The sequence below is a fragment of the Urocampus carinirostris genome, chromosome 9 (assembly GCF_059441175.1).
Source record: "Urocampus carinirostris isolate Australia breed hairy pipefish chromosome 9, RoL_Ucar_1.0, whole genome shotgun sequence".
In the NCBI taxonomy this organism is placed as follows: domain Eukaryota; kingdom Metazoa; phylum Chordata; class Actinopteri; order Syngnathiformes; family Syngnathidae; genus Urocampus; species Urocampus carinirostris.
Genome location: NC_142357.1, coordinates 4,534,043 through 4,556,653, shown reverse-complemented (window position 1 = coordinate 4,556,653; position 22,611 = coordinate 4,534,043). Strand labels below are relative to the sequence as shown.

Below are 22,611 nucleotides of genomic sequence, written 5' to 3'. Positions count from 1 at the left end.
GGCTCTCTGGGTCAAAAAGGTTCAGAGGCCCTGATCTAGAACCGGCTGCATCAGCTGAGATTTGATGCAGTTTGTCATGAGTCTTTTGCAAAATGTAAGATATTACTCATGTTTATTTTTGATGTTGACAGTGTATTGTCTGTTGATGCCCTTACAACATCCATTGCAGCCTGGTTATCATCGACGGGGGATTACCCCATATGTGACCCTTTTGGGGGGCTTCTTAATTTTCCTCATGCTGATGTTTTTTCATAGTTTTTCTTTCCTTTATGTAGGTTTCAGATCAGGGGATTTTGTTTGTGGTCTGTGCAGCTCTTTGAGACATTTTGTGATTAAAGGCTGTACAAGCAAATGTGACATGACGGGGTAAATGCAATGGTAGATATTAGATATTGACAAATGTTGTTGTTTGGCTAGTTAGAACCCTAAGTCAAAACACTGTGCCGAAGGGGAGGCAATAACAAGATGACACTGATGCAAGGGAACGGATTTAGAGTTAAGATGCGCTCGAGGGGATGAGATGAGATCAGAAGTCCAGGAGGAGTAGGTTGTCAGGGTCTACGTGAGATTAAGTAGGCTGTGTGAGGATGAAAGTGAGAGAGAGGAAAATGGACCTGCAAGAGATTAAAAAGACGCACATTTGTACTTCAGCGGCCGGCTCATTTGGGAGTGGAAGTGAGTAAGGCATGTGGAAAAGAGATGCGGAGCAAAAAGAGGGCGGGGAAGGAGGGCGCTAAACAACAGCACTGCTGGGAGAAGACGGCAGCCGTGCAGAGATGCGAGGGGATGCAAAGACGATCTAACCTGCAACATTGCAAGCGCATCAGGATTTAATGAAAGCTTTATTTGCTGGATTGACACTTTTTTTTGTTTAGGTTAAAAAGAGTCAATTATACTAGACAGAGTCCTGGGAGAACAAAAGAGATAGGCAGGCAAAAGAAGAAGAGGTGGAGAAAGAAATCCAGAAGATCAGTGCTGTGTGGAAACAGGTAAGAAAAATCAATCTGGGAAAAAAGCCAAAGGGCAGAATAAAAAACTATTGCTTTGATCTACGAAAAAGAAAATAATAAATGCAAAGTGGGGATGCATATTTTTTTCTTTTAAGTGAAGGAATGTGTTAATGATTGAGGGAAAACAATGCGAAGGAAAAAAAAAACAAGCATTTAAAGGGGCTATACATTCATTTATCATTGCTGGGTGGAAACAGCTGATCACAGTTCACAGATCCCTTAACCGGCAGGGTCGACCGGGCACCATTTCCTGTGATGTGTCTTGGGCAAATACAGCCCGTCGGCGCTCATCCCCCTCCTGGCTGTTTTTTGGGGCAGGGGTTTGCTCCCCCACATGAGACAGATAAGCCTCCCGATGATGAAGGTGCTGTATTTGAGTGGGATTGGGAGGTTTCTCCTGCTACTGCTAAACATGGAAACCAGTACTATCTGTTTCATTTGTGGGTGCAAAACCCTTACCCAAAAAACAGCAAGGAGAGAGATGGGAACCTCTAGGCTTTACTTGCCCAAGACACACCACAGGAAGTAATGCCCCTTCAACCCAAGTAGTTAAGGGATCCATTATTCGTAAATATTTTGGTTACTGTATTCAAATATTTTATGTATTCAAATGGTAAATGGTCTGCATTTACAGTATATTGCGCTTTTCAAGTCACTGAAAATCTCCCAAAGCGCTTTAGAATATTTAAACAAATAAATAACTAGATGGATGAAAAAAAAAGTTTCCTTCAAAAATACGTAAATGATTTGAACAAAGTAACATGAATACATAAATAAATCATTCAAATATAGAATAATTAATCAACTTTAAGATTTCAATTGTATATGTAGCAAGCTATATGTATAACTCAATTACTTGCAATTACTTTTGGATTACCCCAAAAAGAAATAAACTAATAAAAGACAAAATAAACATAATATAATTGATATTAAAAAATTTAACCTTGAAAAATAATTGAAGGAAACTAAAGTCAGGTAGTTGCCTGTAGTCTTCTAAAAAGTGTTCACATTTAAACCACACATAAACCACATTGTATAGTTTAACAAGCAAAAACAAAACCCTTTCCCTCACATGGTAGACCAGATATGCTCCGTCATAGTTCCCATTATGAGAACCCAATATTGTTTTAAACACACCAGGTGTTCACTTTCTGAATTTTTTTACAAACTCTGTAGTGTCATCCGTCCAAGTTCAAGTTTTAATGTTTGAAGTGGCCAAACCTCTTGACACGAATCACTAGGCTGTCCATTCATCTCAGATTGACCTGTGTCTTCCTTAGTCTGATCAATTATGAACATGAAATAAAACATTCTCACATAACACAATATGGTTATCCTATGGTGGAACAATTAACTGCAAAATACAAAAATAAGTCAATCAATCAAATGTATAAAATGTCCCTGAACGCATTACTAGCACGCAACTGCAGTAGTAGGCACGCAAACAGCTCCAGTCATGAAACTGCAGGATCGCACCAATTCTGCAAAATGAATGCAACATTGAAAAAAATAAAAAATAAAGACAAAGAGAAATGTGCTTTTACCTGCAACTCAGTGTGACAAACATGCAGTGGTAAAATTGTTGGCCGTCTGTATAGAGTTACTACAATAAGTGCACCGCCTCATCTCTCTCTATCCAGTGTCAGTAATTGAAATTATGATAGACACAATTTGTCCGTCCGCACATTATTTATATTTAAATATACTTATGAATAAAATCGCAATCCTGCAAATTAATCTTTATATTAACTAAATTTGCCTGTACTTTGATTTCTTTTTTTGACTTCTTTTTTTTCTGTTATGTAATTGAACACATTTTAAAAATCCTATTATGTATGTTTTTTCCGTTACTCCTTAGGGGCCGGTCACACAGCCGTTTGCGGCTGAATAACGGCCAGAAATTTCTGCCTGTGAGGCGGACGCTATTGGACGCTTTGAGATCGCCATACAGACGAGATACAGCAGTGCTTAACACGCGGTCGGAAATCCGCGCGCGGGTGCCAGCGCGAAAAAGTTTTGCGCTGCTCAATACTTTAGAACGCGGGTACACAGCCTTTCACGGGTGTATCGAGGCTGAACCACGGCCAGAAATTTCTGGACGTGAAGCAGACGCTGTTGGGCGCTGTTGGATGCTTTGAGACCGCCGTATAGACGAGATACAGCAGTGCTTTACTCGCGGTCGGAAATTCACACGCGGTTGGCCGCGTGAAAAAGTTTTGAGCTGCTCAAAACTTTGAGCACGCGTTAACCGCGGGCGGCACACGAGGTAATGACGCGGAAATGACGCGGAACGACGTGCTCTGGCCGTGGCCAGGGCGTGGTTACACATGGGTAGGACGGGAAATTTCATCGGGTAATCGTGGGTGGAGCATGGTAATAGCATGTTCTGCGCCTGTATCGCGGTGTTATTACGTGAAATTAGCGTGTTACGCGTGTGACGGTCAAACGCCTTTCTCCGCGTATATACAGCGCGATTTGCCGAGCACACGTCAGTTGTGCTCGAGACGTCAAGGGGTGGACATGGATCTCCGTCACCGTAGTGACCTCGTCTTAATCCATTTTTATTTCTTGACATTTCTTTTCATTTCATAACAAGATAATAAAATAACAATGAAAAACTATTACAATAATAACATATTGGCTTTTTCGGTGCCATAGCTTGAAATCTTGATCTTCACGGGACTGTGTCTTGAGCGGTTATGATTTCTACAGCCCGGTGTTATGCCGAGAAATACATCCCTGCCGAGATTTGCATCCCCTCGCTACTACAACCACTTTTACCTCGTTTTATCTCACTTTTATATCACTTTTAGGGAATGTAATGGCGAACATATAACCAAAACCACTTCGTCTTGCATTTGTTGGGAATGTAATACAACTCAAACCATTCCGTCTTTGTTTTTGTTGCGAACGTAATCGAACGGTAATGCACACCGTGTATAAAATACTCCCCCCCTCGCGTGAACGCACATTCTGCTGCGCTTCCAACAAAAGCGATCGTATTCTATATAAAACGCTTATTAAAACAATAAAGCGAGCTAATTATAACAATTGGGAGATCCTAGTCTATATAACGCGTTTATTTAAACAATAAAGTGCGATCGTATTCTACAAAATGCGTTTGTTAACGCGGATGAAAAAGTCACCAACGTCAATGCACGCTTCCAACAAAAGCGATCGCAGCAGAATGCGCGTTCACGCGAGGGGGAAGGGGGTGGGTGTTGCGTAGGAGTCGGATTTGGGCACAACACCGGCTCGGGAGCTTTTATACCCGTGGTCCACACGAAAAATGACGCGGAAATGACGCGATGAGGAAGCGGAACAGTCGCCGGCGTCTGTTTTGCGGGCATACCACCAATGAACAGCGGGTTGACCAATTTTGCGCATTTTCCATCGCGGGCAACCACTGGCAAAAAAAAAAAAACGCAAAATTTTAGCCGTGATTCAGCCGCAAACGGCTGTGTGACCGGCCCCTTATGCCTGTAGAACAGGAGTCGTAAACTTATGTCTCCCTTTAATGAGTACATATGGCTCGTGATAAAATCCTACTTGCGCACATTGCACAGTGTTCTGAATCTGGTATAACCATTCTCAGATATGGTGCATGCAAAGCCAAAGCTACTCTACCAAAATAAAGTTGTTTAGGCCAGTAGATAAAGGGTACAGTCTTCACTACAGTTTACAGTCGGGGTGTCACACGAACAGAGCCCGTTTTGGCTGTGTATCTCTAAATAATCATTTTAAGCTCATTAAATAACATCGCTGTTGAGACACTTTATGATGAAAACCCACACAACAAACTATAATAACCAACAAATGCTAGCCATGTACACAGAACAATTTGACTGGGTGAGCAGTAGGGGTGGGCGGAACTCTGCAACAAAGCACGCTCCCCTCTTCTCACCCACACGGGCCTACCCCTCAAAGGGAAATACATCTAGTTCTAGCGGCGCAGTGGTTAGTGCATGTGCGGCACAGTTCATGTCTTGGGAACCTCCTGCGTGGGTTCAAATCCAGCTCCAGACTTCCTGTGCGGAGTTTGTATGTTCTCCCCGTGCTTGCGTGGGTTTCCTCCGGGCACTCCGGTTTCCTCCCACATTCCAAAAACATGCATTTCAGGTGAATTGGCCGGTCCAAATTGTCCCTAGGTGTGAATGAGCGAGTGAGTTGTCTGTCCCTGTGTGCCCTGCGATTGGCTGAGAACCAGTTCAGGGTGTCCCCTGCCCACTGCCCGATGATTGCTGGGATGGTCTCCAGCACCCCCGCGGCCCTACTGAGGATAAGCGGTGTAGCTAATGAGATGAGATGAGATGAGATTCAAAGAAACTGCTTGCACATTGTTTTGAAACCATTATTTACGTAAGTCAAAATGAACTTTATTGATCTTAAGTAACTGTGGGAGGGAGACATTTTTAAAGTGGTATATTTGTTGAGATGGGACACAGGCTCTGGCATTATTATGATTTCTCATACACTTTATCAAATCATCTAATGTCACACAGAAAAAGAAAAGGCACTGAAATATTAGCTTTTGTCTAGAGAGCGGGTATAGGGGTTTTACTGAATTTTGTCTTAAAATGTATGGTACTGCTCGCGCTCACAAAAAAAAAATAAAATTGCTATCATTGCTGTTAAGGTCAAAAAGGTTCCTCACCCTGCTGTAGAAGAATCCGCCAAAGTTATTTTGGGGATGGGTTTGTTAAAAGCTTTTGGCTTTAACCTGTTATTCTTGTCTTCTTTTCAGGTGATTTGTTTATGACAAGATGTGATATTTGTTGCAACATGATTAAAAGAAAAACTAAACGAGAAAATACAAAATACGAATACACAGATATAAATCACACCTGTATGTCCTAACTCTCAATACAGCCATTAGCAAAGGGAAATTGTTGTTGCCAAAGGCATCTTTCAGAATGGTACCGCTGTGTGAATAATACATTGACAAAACAGCTTTGCCTTCAGCAACATATTAGTGAGACAAAAGACCACGACGAGTATTATAGGAAACAGCCGAAACCAATTGACAGCCACATTCAGTCGGTGCCATTAAGAAGGGGAAAGTGAGGCCGATTAGAGTAAGGGTGATTCGTTTGGGGAAACAGGTCCGAGGGAGCAACTCACAAAACAATGGTGCATCCTTGATGAGTTACAGATAGATTTAGTTATTGGGTGAGCTTTGTGAATAAACCATGAGGCCACAGCCTCATAAATCAGCAGTCGGCACTCGCCCCGTCACATCAAACTTGGATACAGGGAAACAAAACAGCCAGTTTAGATTAATCCATCTCCAGCCGGTTTATAATGAAATCATGGAGCGGGAGCTTGCTGATCAATTAAAGTTCTTTTCACGCTACAAGGATGAAGTGTAGTTTCGAAAGCATGAAATAGTAATTTGGCTGACGTACTTTCGAACTTTCATTTTAACAATGAAATATGCCGCACATTTTGTTGACTTGTACATCATACAGTCAGTAAAATCAGTTTCAAATGGGCAATATTGTATTAGGTTACAAGTTTTTACACAACTCAATTATCAATAAAACACATCTTGACTAATATCATCCATCCATCCATCCATTATCTGCACCGCTTATCTTCAGTAGGGTATGGATTTGAACCCCGAACCTCCGCACGGTAGGGCTGGGCGCTAATCACCCAGCCCCTGTGCCGCCTAAACTAATATCAGAAATGACAATTTATGTGGCACGTGTGTGAATATAAAGATAAATCTGGCATTTCAAGTCCCAGATTCCTCATGTACAAGGGTCTCCAACGTGGTGCCCACAGGCACAAGTTAGCCTTAAGAACACCTGTGTAGCCGACAGACAGTTTCTGAAAATAATTCATCAGTGATGGTTCTTTGGTATTTTCTAGGAAATTGGATTTCTAACTGTCATGATATTTTAGTGGTCTACAACGCCTATTGTATTTCTACTTCTAAAAAACACAACCTGTTTATTACACAGTAACACCATTGTAAGAACATGATAAAATATTATTCCAAAAATATGTATCAAATGTATAGTCCTTCTCACCAATAGTTAAAAAAATTAAAAAAAAACATTAAAAAGGAAACTGTAACATGCAAAACACAAGTTCAAGCAAGTACTTGTACGAAATGGGAGCATCTCAAGGAATTTGTGATGTTAGAATAAAAAATGTATTTTCATATTTTTTCCCCCAAAGTACTAAAGCAACAGTGTGTATTTTTTGACCACTCAATGTCACTGTATAGTTTAGTACAACCGAAAACGAGTGCTAAAAAGCACCAAGGAATAATACAAAATACATCAATAAATATCACAATCAAAATCATGTCTGTTTTAGCAATGTCGAGGAATATTACAGCAACTAGCAATGAGCACAGGAGAACTTTCAGATATGAAAAGTCAACCTGTTCTAAAAGGTCCTCATCTGATTCCTTTCTTTTCCTTAGCAGGTCAGCTATATGAGGTGTGGTAATTAAAGAACAGCAACATAATTGGCTAATAGTGACAATGATGTGAACAGCGCGTAATAGTTTAAATAATGGACATTAGTGTGAAATCATAGTCAAAATAATGGACAGTGAGCATTAATAACAAACAACTGTGCACAATAAAAATAGACAACGAACAACCGTGGCATTATGAGCAAACTTATTTGTACGTGTCCGATAGTAAAAACATAACAAATGATTTACTTATCATACTCCGTTTTTTGTATGCCCGAGAAAATTAAATCTCAAGCATTTCTTATTGTCCAAGAAACAGAATAAATTATTTACTCAAAGTGACAGTGTGTGATATTTAACAAATAGGTGTCGCTGGATTGTGTAATTCAACCAAAAATAAATGCGACAAAATACCAGAAATAATACAAATGATGGAGACTCAAAGTAACTAAACTGCAATTCAGATAATATATCTTGGGTAGTTCTACTCATTAATATTTTATAATAAAAATAAAAGTGCCTGATAGCTGTGATGTTAATGTTAGGCTACAGGTGTGAAAACCCGGCAAGAAAAATGTGTTGTTCAAAGGTTTTCTCATTTTAAGGGTTTTCTTCTTTAGCACTATTTTCTAACTCATTTATCAAGTAATATAAAAAATAATTATCAAAATACTGCATTTAAAAATATTTTAAAATTAATAATATTGGATGTAGTCATTTCTCTTAAAATGAGTAAACAATATTGCTGATAACAGATGATTATGCTCAAAGATATATTTTTTTACAAAGCATCTGGTGTTCAACTTTTGAGGCGTACCCATAGAATTAAAATGGCTGACAATCCTGTCAGCTCCCTAAAATGAGACTTGTTTGATGTCAAATAAATACTAATTTATCCACCTAAGAGTCTTTAAAACATTTTTATATGGTGGGCGGCACGGTGGTTAGTGGGCAGTCTCACGGTGCAGAGGTTAGGATTCAAGTACAGCTAACGCTACCTCCCCATGCTTGCGTCGGTTTCCTCCAGGTACTTCTCCCGCATTCTAAAAACATGCATGTCAGGTTAATTGGCCGGTTCAAATTATCACTAGGTGTGAATGAGTGAGTGAGTCGTCTGTCTCTGTGTGCCCTGCGATGGCTAGCTGGTTGTTTGTCTCTGTGTGAAACTGGCTGGCAACCAGTTCAGGGTGTCCCCTGCCCACTGTCCAGAGATAGCTGGAATGGGCTCCAGCACCCCCGCGACCCTACTGAGGATAAGTCGTGCAGATAAGGGATGGATGTTTAAAGGATAATTTATTTATTCTTGCTTTTATTCCAAATCAGCTTTAAATAATACGCACTTTCCTTTTAACAATAAACAAATACTACTTCAGGTTTCTTTGATTCTCTTGTAAATTCAGTTAATTGATCCCTTAACCACTAAGGTTGTTTGGGCACCACTTCCTGTGGCAAGTCTTGGGCAAGTGCAGCCTTATGGCGCCCATGCCTCCCCAGGCTGGTTTTGGGGATTATGGTTCGGTTACAGCACCTTCATCATCCTGTCACCCTTGTTGTTGTTCTTTTTCAGTGTAAGGCGTCATCCTGCTCTTCTGAGATAAGAGTGACCTAAGCATTGAAAATACAATATGCAAAATATTTTGGGGGAAAATGATAATTCCTTAACATTTGTCGTTGGTCAGCTGCTGATCCAAAATGTTTGTCCAAGTGCCTACCCTGCTGACCCTGTGCCTGACCATCACGTTCAGGTGAGAAGCCCCAGCTCAGCCTCATAGATTGTGCTGATTTATGTCTGTTGATGTCCACAGTGCTTGTATGTTCCCTGGCCACAACTGGGGGGAATGGAATGACTCCCAGCTCCTGCCAACCATTCAGAAGTTGATGAAAGGATACAACCGCTACTTAAGACCCAATTTCAATGGTAGCAACAGCATTGATCAATAAGTCATCTTCAGTGTTGGGCGCGTTACTGAAAAACAGTAATTGGTTACAGTTACTAGTTACTTAATTTAAAACCAGATTACTGACACCCAAAATTAGTGTGTTAATCTGAAAGTTACTTTCCAGTTACAAAATACCATTTTTACCTGCATGGCAGCCGACCCACTAAAACTGCTTTAAAATAGCCTCATAATAAAATAAATAGCAGAAAACGGGTAAACCAACCTGTGTAAGCAATGGACCCCTTATATTTATTAGCTTGTGCAATATTGATAGCTTGCAAATGAACACTTACCCCATATCCATATTAATTGTTGGCTTCAAACCACTCGAAAATTACCTCCTCCCTTTACAGGTAATGTCCAAGACATTTTCTGTTTTTCTCCAGGCATGGTGCAAAATACTAATTTTAGTAAGTAAAATTACCAAAATTCAGCACACTTAAACCATAAATTTAGAGCTCACCATTTCCCCTTTGTTTTTTCTGTTGGTTTGTTGTATCTGTATATGCCACACTCCCCTTCCTAAGAGTTGCCTCCCATTTACTGACTGACACAAAATCAAATTTCAGTGTTTTACTTTATAGTTGTTAATTCGACTTGGATGCGAATATATACAGTCAAGAGAAATATCTCAATAGAGAGAAATTCATTGTCCACGTACTCTGTGCTTCAGACGGCAAAGGGCCACAATTGTATTTAGTTATAATGTTTTGGTAAATTTGTTGGTCAATATTAACATGCCACTTTAGAAACTTTTGTTGGCAGCTAGAAGGTTTTATGTGGCAATGTGAAGGACTATTCAGCAATCAGAAGACACTATATTGGTAAATCATGGTCTGCATTTGATAGGTAGCGGAAATACGCCATAATGCACTATGTAGTAACCAAAAGTACAGTTACAAAATTATATTGACAAGGGGTTAAATTACTTGTCACCGAGAAAAGTAAGTTCGTTCCAAGAACGCCTTTGTTTGTAACGTGTTATTCCCAACACTGGTAATATCCATGCATTGGTTGCCAAAGCTTCTCCTATCTACCAGAAGGTCCGGTGGAAATTGGGATGAGTCTTGACATTGCAAGCATCGATGCCATCTCCGAAATCAATATGGTATACACTTTCTGCAGTTTTTTTTTTTTGAGTGGGACAATATTGCCATGAGTAAAAAGAGTAACAGATTTACAATAATAGGTATCTCTTTTCAGGACTACACTGCAACGATCTTCCTGCGGCAGCGTTGGCGCGATTCCAGGCTGGTTTTCCCAGGGAACGAGAGTGTTAGTGTGGATGGACGTCTGGTGTCCCTTCTTTGGATTCCCGACACGTTTATCCCTGACTCCAAGCGCTCCTTCCTGCACGATGTGACGGTGGAAAACCGCCTCATACGGATCTTTAGCAACGGGACTGTTCTCTATGCACTCCGGTACATTTGTTTTCACTTATTGTGGTCAACCAATGTCGTACGAGAATATTGGACCTTGAAGGGATGGATTCTCATAAATGATGAGTGTCTGCTCAGTACAAAACCAAATAATCACCAGTTGTTGTTTCTTTTAATACACTAACTATCTTATCTTTAGATCTTATTTTGTATGAAAAAAAAAGATATTAAAGAGAAGTGGAATGTTTGATGCGTTACTGCTCTACTTCGCCTAGAACCAAACACCAGCGCCCCCGACCAAATTGAGATTAAGACTCCTGATCTAAGGTGAATCTGTAACTTTCCAACATTCTCATATGACATTGAAAAATAATGATCCTAGCTCTAACCTTTGCCTATGAAGTGTAGATAATAAGTGGAGCAGACCCTGAAATCACAACATGAAAAATAATTAACCTGGATGACTTCTCAGGAGGCTGAAGCACTGTCATAGCTACAAAGAAAACCTTAAACCCCATAGTCCAGTTTGGGTGTGCATGCCAATACCCATTTACTTTAAACATGATGAAACGGGGAAAATAAAGTTGTAAACACCGATTTCAGTGCTTAATCAGAATCCCTTTTTGTATTGGGAAAATAAAATATATCTCTTAAAAAAGTCACAATTGTCGGAAAATGTGCTTTTATTTTTACAATAGTAATATCCCTTATCGGCAGCACGGCGGGACAGTGGTTAGCGCGTGTGCGGCACAGTTCTGAGGTCGTGGGTTCAAATCCAGCTGCCGGCCTTACTGTGCGGAGTTTGTATGTTCTCCCAGTGCTTGCGTGGGTTTCCTCCGGGCAATCCGGTTTCCTCCCACATTCCAAAGACATGCATTTCAGGTGGATTGGCCGGTCCAAATTGTCCCTAGGTGTCACTGAGCGAGTGAGTTGTCTGTCCCCGTGTGCCCTGCGATTAGCTGGCAACCAGTTCAGGGTATCCCCTGCCCACTGTCCAATGATTTCTAGGATGGGCACCCCGCGACCCTACTGAGGATAAGCGGTGCAGCTAATGAGATGAGATATCCCTTGTCGTATCCAAATTCTGTATACAATCGCACAAGCTGCAGCTTTTTGGGGGAAAAAAACCTCCACTTACAAATGAAAACATGTTGTTTTCCTAGCATCACAGCTACCATCGCCTGCAACATGGACCTGACCAAATACCCCATGGACAGACAAGTGTGCACCCTCCAGCTAGAAAGCTGTGAGTAACTGAATTCTAAATCACATCACATCCACCATGCTCCTCATATTCAAATATTACATAGTGTCACTAAATTGTTAAAATTTTTGCATACCTGTCAACCTCAGCCAATTGCTCCCCTTATTGATGATTTCAATAAGGTTTATTATAAAGTGATAATAAACCTTAAAAACACAACACACTTGTTTACTCACAGCAAGACCTCCCAAGACTGGGGGATTTCTGGTTCGAGCCTCAGCCGGGTCATTCCTAAAACTTACAACATTGGTACCCATTGCCTCACTGCTTGGTGCTCGGCATTAGGGGTTGGAATTCGGGGGTTTGGTCACTTAAAGACTCCCAACACAGTTGGGTTCAAATGGTCCCATGAGAATCTCATTGTAAGAGTGTGGATACCAATAAACTGAAACTGAGACATACATAAAACATTTTTTGTGTAAGTTTACTTTATTTGAAACAACTCTAACATTTATTTCAGCATTTTTAGTTATCTCAATACTTGCAGTGAATTTTGTGTTACCTATTACATGCCAACCATTTTACATGAAAAAGCTGAAGATATCATCACGCACTCCATTTTTACACACAGAACACCATCCGTCTCCACGATATTAAAATAAACCCAACAACATCCGCTTGTTTAAAACTGCATGCCAAAATGGAACTCTCATAAAATCCGATCATTGGAGCAGTGTAGCAGCCGTAGACTAAATAACTAGACGTATTTAAGGAGCAAAAAGTTTCAGTGGTTGATACTGGGAATTTTGGAATCAATCTTATACAAGTAAATACATGGTAGTATTGATCGATACAGATACTTTTTGCTTGGAAAATTCATGATCGATTTTTTTAAATTAAATTACTACAAGACAAACTTTAACAGTATGAAAAAAAAAATCAATAGAAATATTTCTGTTAAAATTGTTTCGAAAAAAAACAAGAGAGTAAAATTTAAAAAATAGCTTTTTAACAAAAATACAAATATATAATATAATAAACAATATAGACATGACAACTATTATAGGTATGCATACTCTGCTGCTTAACAGATGTCCACCTTCCATTGCACAATATTTTGAAACTTGTCAGAAAGTGCTAATAGTGTAAATTATACAATGTGAAAAATACCTTTTAACACTGAAAAAAATAATACTTTCCACAATCAACTGATTCAGAGCAAAAGTCAAAAGAGTCAAGCCGTAAGAAAAAAAAGAACAAATGTAACGAGAATAAAAATCCTATAATACAATATCAACAAATACATTCCATTGCACACACTTTTGAGAATGAAGTCAGCAGTGCACATTAAGAGTACAATAAACACTGATGAATCCAATCCGAGAGTTATAACGTATATATAATCTTACAAACCACTTACAACATTTTTAAGTGCTAGTGAGAATTTGGAAGACAGTTTCAATCCTAGGACAATAGTATTGATCCAATCCAAATACTTGCTCAGTATGGATAATATTGATATTGGATCAAAAGTGGTAGTCTTACGCATAAAGCGGTAGTGTTGGGAGCTATGCAGTGCAGGATTTCACAGACGTCATCTTCACTAACAATCTACAATGACGTCGTCATCTGCTAGCAGTGAAGGAGACAATCTATCGATCTTTTTTTTTTTATTGCTTTAAAAAAAATGTGATACGGCATACACAATTTGAACTGATTAAAACGTACAAAATACAGGCAAAACGTATAAGCTGACAGGTATGCATACTCTGTTGCTGTACAGATGTCCACTTTCATCACCATCTTCCTCAATATAATCTTCATCATTTGCATGATAATCATCCGAGTAAGTATGATCCTGGCCACAAAGTTTTGTATTTAAATGTACACTCAACCCAATAAAAAGACGAGCTTTATATTTTTGTTTTTGTGTGTAATCAGGGGGCTACAACCTACAGGATGTTGTGTTTTATTGGACCAGAGGGAACGATTCAGTGAAGGGTCTGGACACACTGCGGCTGGCTCAGTATAGCGTGGAGAGCTACTACACTTCTGTGTCGGAGGCTGCGTATGAGACTGGTGGGTCTTCTATGGTTGCCAGGGAATTATTATTGCTGGTAAAGACTTAATGTGTGATGGTGTGTGTATGTCTGCCCTGATTCACAGGACAATACCCAAAGCTTGTGCTGCATTTTGCACTGCGCCGAAATGTGTTGTTTTTCATCTTGGAAACATATGTTCCTTCTACTCTCTTGGTGGTTCTCTCCTGGGTCTCATTCTGGATCAGCCAGTCCTCTGTACCAGCCAGGACATGCATTGGTTAGTAACAGATTCACAATAGTTTAGTTCTAGGATGGGAATACAAAACTGGTTATATTCTTGTTATTCTCTCGAGTTTTCATCATCATTGTTAGGCATGTTACTGAACAAAAACAATTGGTTATAGATATTAGTTACTTTAATTCAGTTACCCCCGAGCTCACGGTTTACGGATCCTTTAACCGTCAGAGTTGTCAAGGAAGCAATTCCTGTGGTATGTCTTGGGCAAATACAGCCTGGCTGCGCCAATCCTTCTCCAGGCTGTCTTTTTGGGAAGGGGTTTGCTCCCCCACATAAAACAGGTTTTCTATACTACTAGTTTCCACACCAGTAGCAGTAGAAGCCTCTTGATCTGACTCAGGTACAACACCTATATCACCTGGTCGCTGTTGTTTTTTGGTTGCCAAAAAGTTGTGTGTTACTCTGAAAGCAACTTTCTAGTCACATTACTGTATGTACCCACATCTAAGCCAACTTCCTAAAACTGCTTGAAAATAACTACATAATAAATAATTTGAAGAAAATGTATATATGAACATCTGGAAGCAGTGAACCCTACATATTTCTTGGCTTGAGCAATCCCGAGAGCTTGCTAACGAACATTTAGCTGAGACACTCAAAAAAAAATAAAATTGTCTCAAGGCTTCAAACCACTCACTCCAAGATCTCCTGCTCCATTTCTGGAAACTGTTTTCTACAGGCATGGTGTATTCCAAGACTATCTTTTTAAGTAAAAATTAAAAAAAATCAGCAAACTTTTACCGTAAATTCTGAGCTAACGTTTGCCCAATTGTTTTTCATTTAGTTGTTCCTGTATAAGCCACTCTCCACTGCCAATACGGTGCATACCATTCACGATTGGTGAAACACAACCAACTATGCACATCTCAGATGACTTCCTGATTTCAGTATTTTATCTAATAGTTGTAATTCGTCTAGATGTCAGTGTATTCTGTAGGGAGAATATCTCCATGAGGAGAAATTTAGTGTTCTCGTACTATGTGTGCAACTGAAAACGGCACCTGGTGTGCTAAAGACAGTGCCGTAGGTGTTCTGAAGCCAATGGCGTTGATCCCTAAAGGCATCAAGTGTGGAGGGGTTTAACCTTTTCTGCTATCAGATTCCATTTCCTGGCAACTCTCAGTGATATGTCATGATAGCTCTGTTACTATGCTGCCGCATCCAGGATGCTAACTCAACAACAGTTGCTTTCTATTACAGCTCTCATGTGCATGCTTCATCAGGCGTGACCAATAAACCCGTTTATACAACTACTACATTAAGTGTTGGCTCTAGCACAAATCAATTACTGATGCCTGGAGAGCGTTGCACGCGTGTGACAAGCTCAAGGGATTAACTGTTCAATGAAGAGTTTATGCAGTGTGCATGTGTAAATGATGCTTGCTGCAAGACGGTATGAGCTCTTAGTGCACACGGAAGAGTGATTACACCTTGGACGCTACACAATATATGAAAAATTCACGAAGATGAATATAACTGCAGCATTGCAACCACAATATCTATAAATGCTGGCTCTAATATTGGAGCCAATATTACACCATATTACTGTAGTTGCTATAATCTTCCTGTGGTTGTAGTGTAATTAACCTAGGAGTTACAGCTTCAGAGATATTATATTTTAAGAGCTTTAACCCAGAGTTTCCATTACCCTCAGTTTTGTGCAAATTTTTATTCTATGTTTAGTCGTATATGATCACCTTCTTTGATGTTTTCTCTCTTTTAGCCACCGACTGCAGGTAAATCTTTTTCGTCCGCTCGAATGGTAAATTTTCACCATTGAGGGCATTTTACATAATACAAGAAGCTCATCACTATTTGATGGAAAAAAATCAATTTGATCTAAATCATGAAAATGAAGCCTCTCTTCCATAAAATAACTTAATTGAAAATGCAGTTAACTTAAAAGATTGGCACGGAATTTGGAACTTTTTTGACTTGCTGCTGCCATCTCCCAGCTTGTGTCATCAATGCTGCTCGTTCATGCTGTGTGTGCAAGTACGCGCTTTTCTTAGATACGCTCATAAAATTTCTTCTTTCATCTTTCTTGGGTTGGCGTATCGATATTCATTTTGTTTGTATTCTGTCATGCATTTTGTTGCATATTTTGTCAAGTATTTACTCACAACAATATGTTATTCAACGAGTTGCCTAAACTTTTCCTTTATTGGCTGATCAGTGATTATTGGATCGGCTACTGCACTGATGTACCAATAAGTGAAGAGCTCAGCCAGTTTGACCCTACTGCTCATTTAAATAACATTTTGTTGTGACAAAATAAGAACATTTACATTTACAAAATGCACAACAAAATACATTATAAATTGCATTTTCGCCATATATTTATGTACAGTATTTGTGTATGTCTTTATATGGCTTACTGTTTTCGTTTTTATCTTTTTTTTACATGTATTTCTCCATATGACTGGATTGATCCTCTATATATATTGTCACCAAATGAGTTGCACAAAAAATTGCCACTTGTCAAATTCCTCATTGATCTCAATAATGCATATAACATTTACCGTAGGATCAATACTAAAGAGCACCCAGATTGCCATTTAATCATATACTTGACAGGTAACAGAATCAGGAAAATACTATAACTTTAATCTGATTAGAAAAGGTCATAAAGACCCGTAGGCAGGCTGCAACTGGCTGGTAAGCAAGCAGTCTGGGTCAAAGTTCCAGCTCCCCTGCGACCATACCGAGGGTAAGGGGCTATAGAAAATTGATTGATGGAGTTTGATGTTGGAAAAACACTTCCAAACTGTAATCATCTTGTAGGTGTTACGACAGTCCTGACGATGACTACTCTGATGATGGGCGCTCGCACTTCCCTTCCAAACGCCAACTGCTTCATTAAAGCCATCGACGTCTACCTGGGCATTTGCTTTACTTTCATCTTTGGGGCTTTGCTGGAATACGCTTGCGCTCACTTCTATACAATGCAACACCAGACCATCGAGGACTTACACAGGGTAGGACAAAACGGAAACTGCAGCAAAATAAACGTGTGATATCTTATGAGTTGGTTCCTTTTTTAGGATGGAATGAGATGGGCCTGCTCAACAAGAGGAGTTACAACATTTTGATTCCCCCCTCTCATTTCAACAGGCTTCACATTTAAATCAGCCAACAAGGGCATGATCCCCATACCACTGATGGCCTCGACTCTCACTTCTCTCCCATTCTTCACATTCAGCATCTCCTTTTTCCATCTTGTCCTGACCACTACAATTAACCAGCAATCTACTGTCCCTATCGTTCACTTTCTCTTCCTTTCCAGACTCGCTCTTTCTAGTTCTTTTCACTTCCTTCCAGAACACTTTTCTTCTTTCCTCAAAGTTCACTCCATTTTTCGAAACATTCACCTTATTTACCTTATTCAAACATCCATACTTCTTCACCCCACTTTAATTGCACCCACGTCAATCTCGAAGATATCTCTTTCCACTCCACCAGTTTTTCCCTTGCTTTCTCACTCATAATCACAGCCAATCCTTCTCTAGCATGTCCACCCGAAACTCCAGAATTTCTACCATACATACCTCTAAGCTGTAATTCACCCTTTGCTTTCATCTTTGTTTCACTCAAGGCTAACACATCAATTTTCCTTTGGTCATTATCCTTCCAATCTCCTCTTTTTCCACTCAGTCGCTTTACTTCCACATCCTCTCACATTTAGTGACCCTATAACTTAAGTTTGCGAGACCTTTCGGTCTCCCGCCCCCCTTTCTTTGCCTTGCTGTCTCTTAGGGAGTAGATATAGAGAGGAGAGGATCCCCCAGTCCCCTAGCTCCCTCCACTTTAGTCAACTCTTACGACACACAGCGGATAGTATGCAGTCTATACAACCATTTGAGACTTCTTGTGATTAAGGGCTATACATATAAACATGACTAGACCTTTTTTCTTTATTTTCCCACATTTCATTCTTTCTTTTCTTCATTTCCTTTTTTCATCTTATTTTCTTGCTTTTTCCCTCGTATCTTCCTTTTTCTCTCTTTCGTTTTTACACCTTTTTCTTAACTCGTTTTCCCCTTTCCTTTTTAATTCTTTTTTTTTTAAACTTTTCTTTTTTCACTTTTTTCTTCATGAAAGGGTGGGCAAAGAAAATGAGAAGAAAATGTTGAGAAGAAATGTTTTGGTCAGTTGGAATCTTGTTTGTTTTTGGTTGCGTTATGCAAAATAAGATACACCTAGTGGTTAAGTATTACACACTGTACCTTTAATAAAATATAAGGTCTAAGGGGAGAGCTTTTGGTTGGGATTTCTTATAAGAGGTTGGTCTCTCTCCCCTGTTCTCATTGCACCTTAAAAATCCATTGATGTCTTATCTCCTTATTTTGAGTGTCTACTTAACTTTCAACTTAACAATATCCCAAAATTTTTTCCAGGATCTTGCAAGGGAGTTCAACGAATCGAGCGGAAACGGCTCCGTCCCCATCGTCAGCTCCACCCAACCCAAAAATCCGTCAAAAATCACCGCCCCTGCCAAAGAACCCACAGAACAGTCGGCCAATAGTGACGCGGAGGCCACCGGCCGAGCAGAAGAGGAAAAACCGGATCAAGGCTGCAGTTGGTCGTCAGTGAAGGGTGCTTCCAGGAGGGCAGTGGCCCTCTTCGTGGTGGAGAATCCGCACAACATCGATTGTCATGCCCGCACCGTTTTCCCCACGGCGTTCCTTTTCGTCAATATTCTCTACTGGCTTTATTATCTCTTTTTGTAAAAGCTGCTTGCAAGCTGCCGCTGAGTTTATTTCGCTACCCTGCAGCTGCTTAGCATTCCCAGTGGAGACGGAGCTGCCGGGCTGGCTCCAAAGTCATCGTACATGCTTTTGGTTGAGAAGTCAGATGTTAAAAAAACATAACAATCCTTCAAGCGAGGCTACAAACAAATTCACTCGTCATTCTACAAATTGTATACAGTTATCCCTCTCTGTATCGCTGTTTACCTTTAGCGGTTTTACTACTTGCAGGGATTGGGAACCAATGGCTTGCAAAACATTTATGGCTTTTTTCATGAGTACATATGGCTCGGAAATAAAATAGACCTCGCGCAGTTATTAATTCTCTTACGTGCAATGACAAGACAACACTGTCCTAGTTGAGCGTTTGGTCCATTAAATATATGACACAATTTTAAGTACTTTACAGTTAAACCCCACAAACAAACCCCGTTTTGGCTGTAATTACTAAATAATCCTTTATATGAAAACTCATGAAACAACTTTTATTCATTGTTGAAAAACTTTATGATGAAAAGCCACGGACAAAGATTTTACCCAAAAGCTCTAGCAAAGCACCTAGAGTAATTTGATTAGGTAAGTGGTAGGGATGGGCAAAGCTATACACAGGGCGCGCGCACTAATCATCCTCGCCCAGAACCGTCTGCACTGAGGTAAATACATTGTTATCCTCGTTAGCAGTATTGTATGACATTTTTACAAACAAATTTTGCTCGCGCCTTATTTTGAAACCATTATTTAGGACAAAAATAACAGTCAAAATGAGCCTCAACATTTTTAGGTAACTGCGGGAGGAAGATACATTTTAAGTGGTATATTTATGTTCATACGGGACACAGGCTCTGGCATTATTATGGTCATTTCATAGAATTGATCAAATCATCAAACATCACACAGTGAAATAAAAGGTGCTGAAGAAAGAATTAGCTTTTGTCTGAAGAATTTTGGCGTTTGTAGAATTTTGTCTTATAGATGTGTCAGAAAAAAAAGATATATAAGCTTTTAGGGCTTTTTAGGTCAAATAGGGTTCCCGACCCAGCAGCACGACGGCGCAGTGGTTAGCGCGTGTGCGGCACAGTTTTGAGGTCATGAGATCGAACTTTCCTGTGTGGAGTTTGTATGTTCTCCCCGTGCTTGCGTGGGTTCCCTCCGGGCACTCCGGTTTCCTCCCATGTTCCAAAAACATGTATGTCAGGTTAATTGGCCAGTCCAGATTGTCCTTAGGTGTGAATGAGCGAGCGAGTGAGTTGTCTGTCTCTGTGTGCCCTGCGACTGGCTGGCAACCAGTTCAGGGTGTCCCCGGCCCACTGCCTGAAGATAGCTGGGATGGGCTCCAACACCCCCGTGACCCTAATGAGGATAAGCGGTGCAGATAATGGATGGATGGAGGTTCCTGAACCCTGACTTGGCGGATTTTTATTGTTCGTCATGTTCTGCATTGTGATTGGCTAAACTGTTGTCCCGCCCCTTTTGTGCCTGTATCTGCGGGTGCATCAATAACGTTGCGGTCTAAGCTGTAGACATATAGAATAGAAAAGAATAGAATAGAATATACCTTCATTGTCATTGTTACAACATGGGATATATTGTGACAACGAAATTGGATGACTCCAGTTCCACATTTTACAGTGAGGACAAAGAAAACAAAGGAAAACGAGTTAAGAAATGGGTGTAAAAACGAAAGAGAGAAATATATATAATCTTATATGTATTATATGTAAAACAACCAAGGCGCAAATCTTTCTAAATTTCAAGTTCCTCTAAAAGCCATCATGTCTACAAAACGTTCTGGAGTGCCTGCACCCAGGCACAAAGGGGAGCGGAACATGCTGTCTATCGCCAACAAACACGGACTTCCCGACACGCCAAATGAATGGCAAAGGAGTTTTCCATTATGCCCACATGATGGCGACAAAATATCATGTGAAGTAAAGTGGATAATTTAGAAATGTTCTGAATTCATATTATCTTTTAATTCAGCCCCCTAAACAAAATAGGCAAACGTATAATGACAATATATCATCACACTACTAACATGCTTGCATAATTCCCTCTTTTGCACCAAATTGAGATTCAGGTTCTTAACAGAAAGCTGCTTTATTTGTACACGTGCCCCAGTTGGTCAACCAATCATATTTCATATAACCAATCCAGAGTCAAAGATTATTTTTCAAATTATAATTTGAAAGTACAGAAGTTATTTGCTTATATTTGTTTTATTTTTGTTGGCGACAAAACATTATTAAAGTAAAGTGGGTTGAGTACTTAATGCGCCTGTATGATAAAACGGAAAGATTATTTTAAAAGTTATGATTTGACAGAAAGAGAAGTTATTTGTACTTTTTTTTGTTAAATGAATGCTTTAGCCTGTAAATTACGTTTGTTCTTTGGTGTTAATGCATAATAGAGTACCGTATTTTCCGCACTATAAGGCGCACCTAAAAGCCTTTATTTTTTTCAAAAGCTGACCATGCGCCTTATAATACAGTGCGCCTTATTTATGGATCAATATTAAGTCGCAAAGTCTTGCAACTAACTTGCAGCCGCCGACTAGATTTTCCCCCGAACGCCAAGTAGTCCGTGGTGTATGCTGGGATTTATTTACAGGCGTTTCATTGGCTAACCAATGTGTCAATCATCAGTTGAATCGATCACTATTGGCTAAAGTTATTCGGAGGTAAAGGGGCGGATCTTTTTTATCATTTACAGGCTGGCATTGGGAAAAGCGGCAAAACAAAGCCGATAAAGATGAATGTGAATAGCACGTTGGGTTGACGGCATAGAGAAAGCATTTTTATATAAATAAGTAAATATTTTATTATCTTGGATTTACTACACTCACGGATATAAGAGGACCATGGCTGCACATTATTTTTGAACACAACGACTTCGGTGAGCTACTCCGGCTATATATTTTCCCTGTATCTTGTTCCAGACTGAACTCGATGTTTCTGTGATAAGCAGTGCAGATAATAGATGGAATGGAGTGTCTATTTTAAAATCAAACTTAATTCCAAGTGTTTATTGTCATATGCACAGTAAAGTTGCGAGCGAAAAAGAAAATAGAAACTAAGGAATGGTTGGCATTTCTTGAATCCCAAGACTTTAACCTTCCGAATGATATTTAGAACGATGCATTTGAGTGACATCGTACGGACACCGCATTCGCACGTGTTCTCGACGCGTATTTGCCTCTTTGCAAGCTTTCGGAATGTTAAGTTTTGTTGCTAGTTGCCGTCCTGCTGAAAGTATTCAGTTTGACTGAACTACAAAACTCAATTCCAATGAAGTTGGGAAAGTGTGTTAATTGCAAATAAAAATTGATCCAAGTAAATTGCAAATTCTTTTCAACCCATATTTAAATGAATGCACAGCAAAGACAACATATTTATTGTCTTCACTCATAAACTTTATTGTTTTGGGAGAAAATCATCAACTCTGTAATTTGATGACAGCAACACGTGCCAAAATAGTTGGGACAGGTGTCAATAACTACTCAGAAAGTGGATGAATGGAAATCAACCAACTATTTGCAGGTGAACAGATGAATTAGCAAC

General features: G+C 39.8%; 1 protein-coding gene across 3 annotated transcripts; it reads left to right on the top strand.

The window, feature by feature from the left end:
• The first annotated feature begins 765 nt into the window (after positions 1 to 765).
• Positions 766 to 22,317, top strand: gabrp (gamma-aminobutyric acid type A receptor subunit pi). Of its 3 annotated transcripts, none has more exons than XM_088344321.1 (11): positions 766 to 989; positions 9,123 to 9,188; positions 9,249 to 9,361; positions 10,427 to 10,491; positions 10,587 to 10,804; positions 11,926 to 12,008; positions 13,750 to 13,812; positions 13,908 to 14,045; positions 14,133 to 14,285; positions 17,091 to 17,284; positions 18,704 to 22,317. In XM_088344321.1, exons 2-11 carry the CDS (start codon positions 9,136 to 9,138, stop codon positions 19,034 to 19,036), a joined length of 1,413 nt encoding a protein of 470 aa, XP_088200447.1. In that variant the 5' UTR covers positions 766 to 989; positions 9,123 to 9,135; the 3' UTR covers positions 19,037 to 22,317. The 3 variants fall into 3 exon arrangements, with proteins under 3 accessions (XP_088200447.1, XP_088200445.1, XP_088200448.1); XM_088344319.1 differs by having other exon boundaries at positions 10,424 to 10,491; XM_088344322.1 differs by lacking the exon at positions 13,750 to 13,812 and having other exon boundaries at positions 10,424 to 10,491.
• The last annotated feature ends 294 nt before the right edge of the window (positions 22,318 to 22,611 follow it).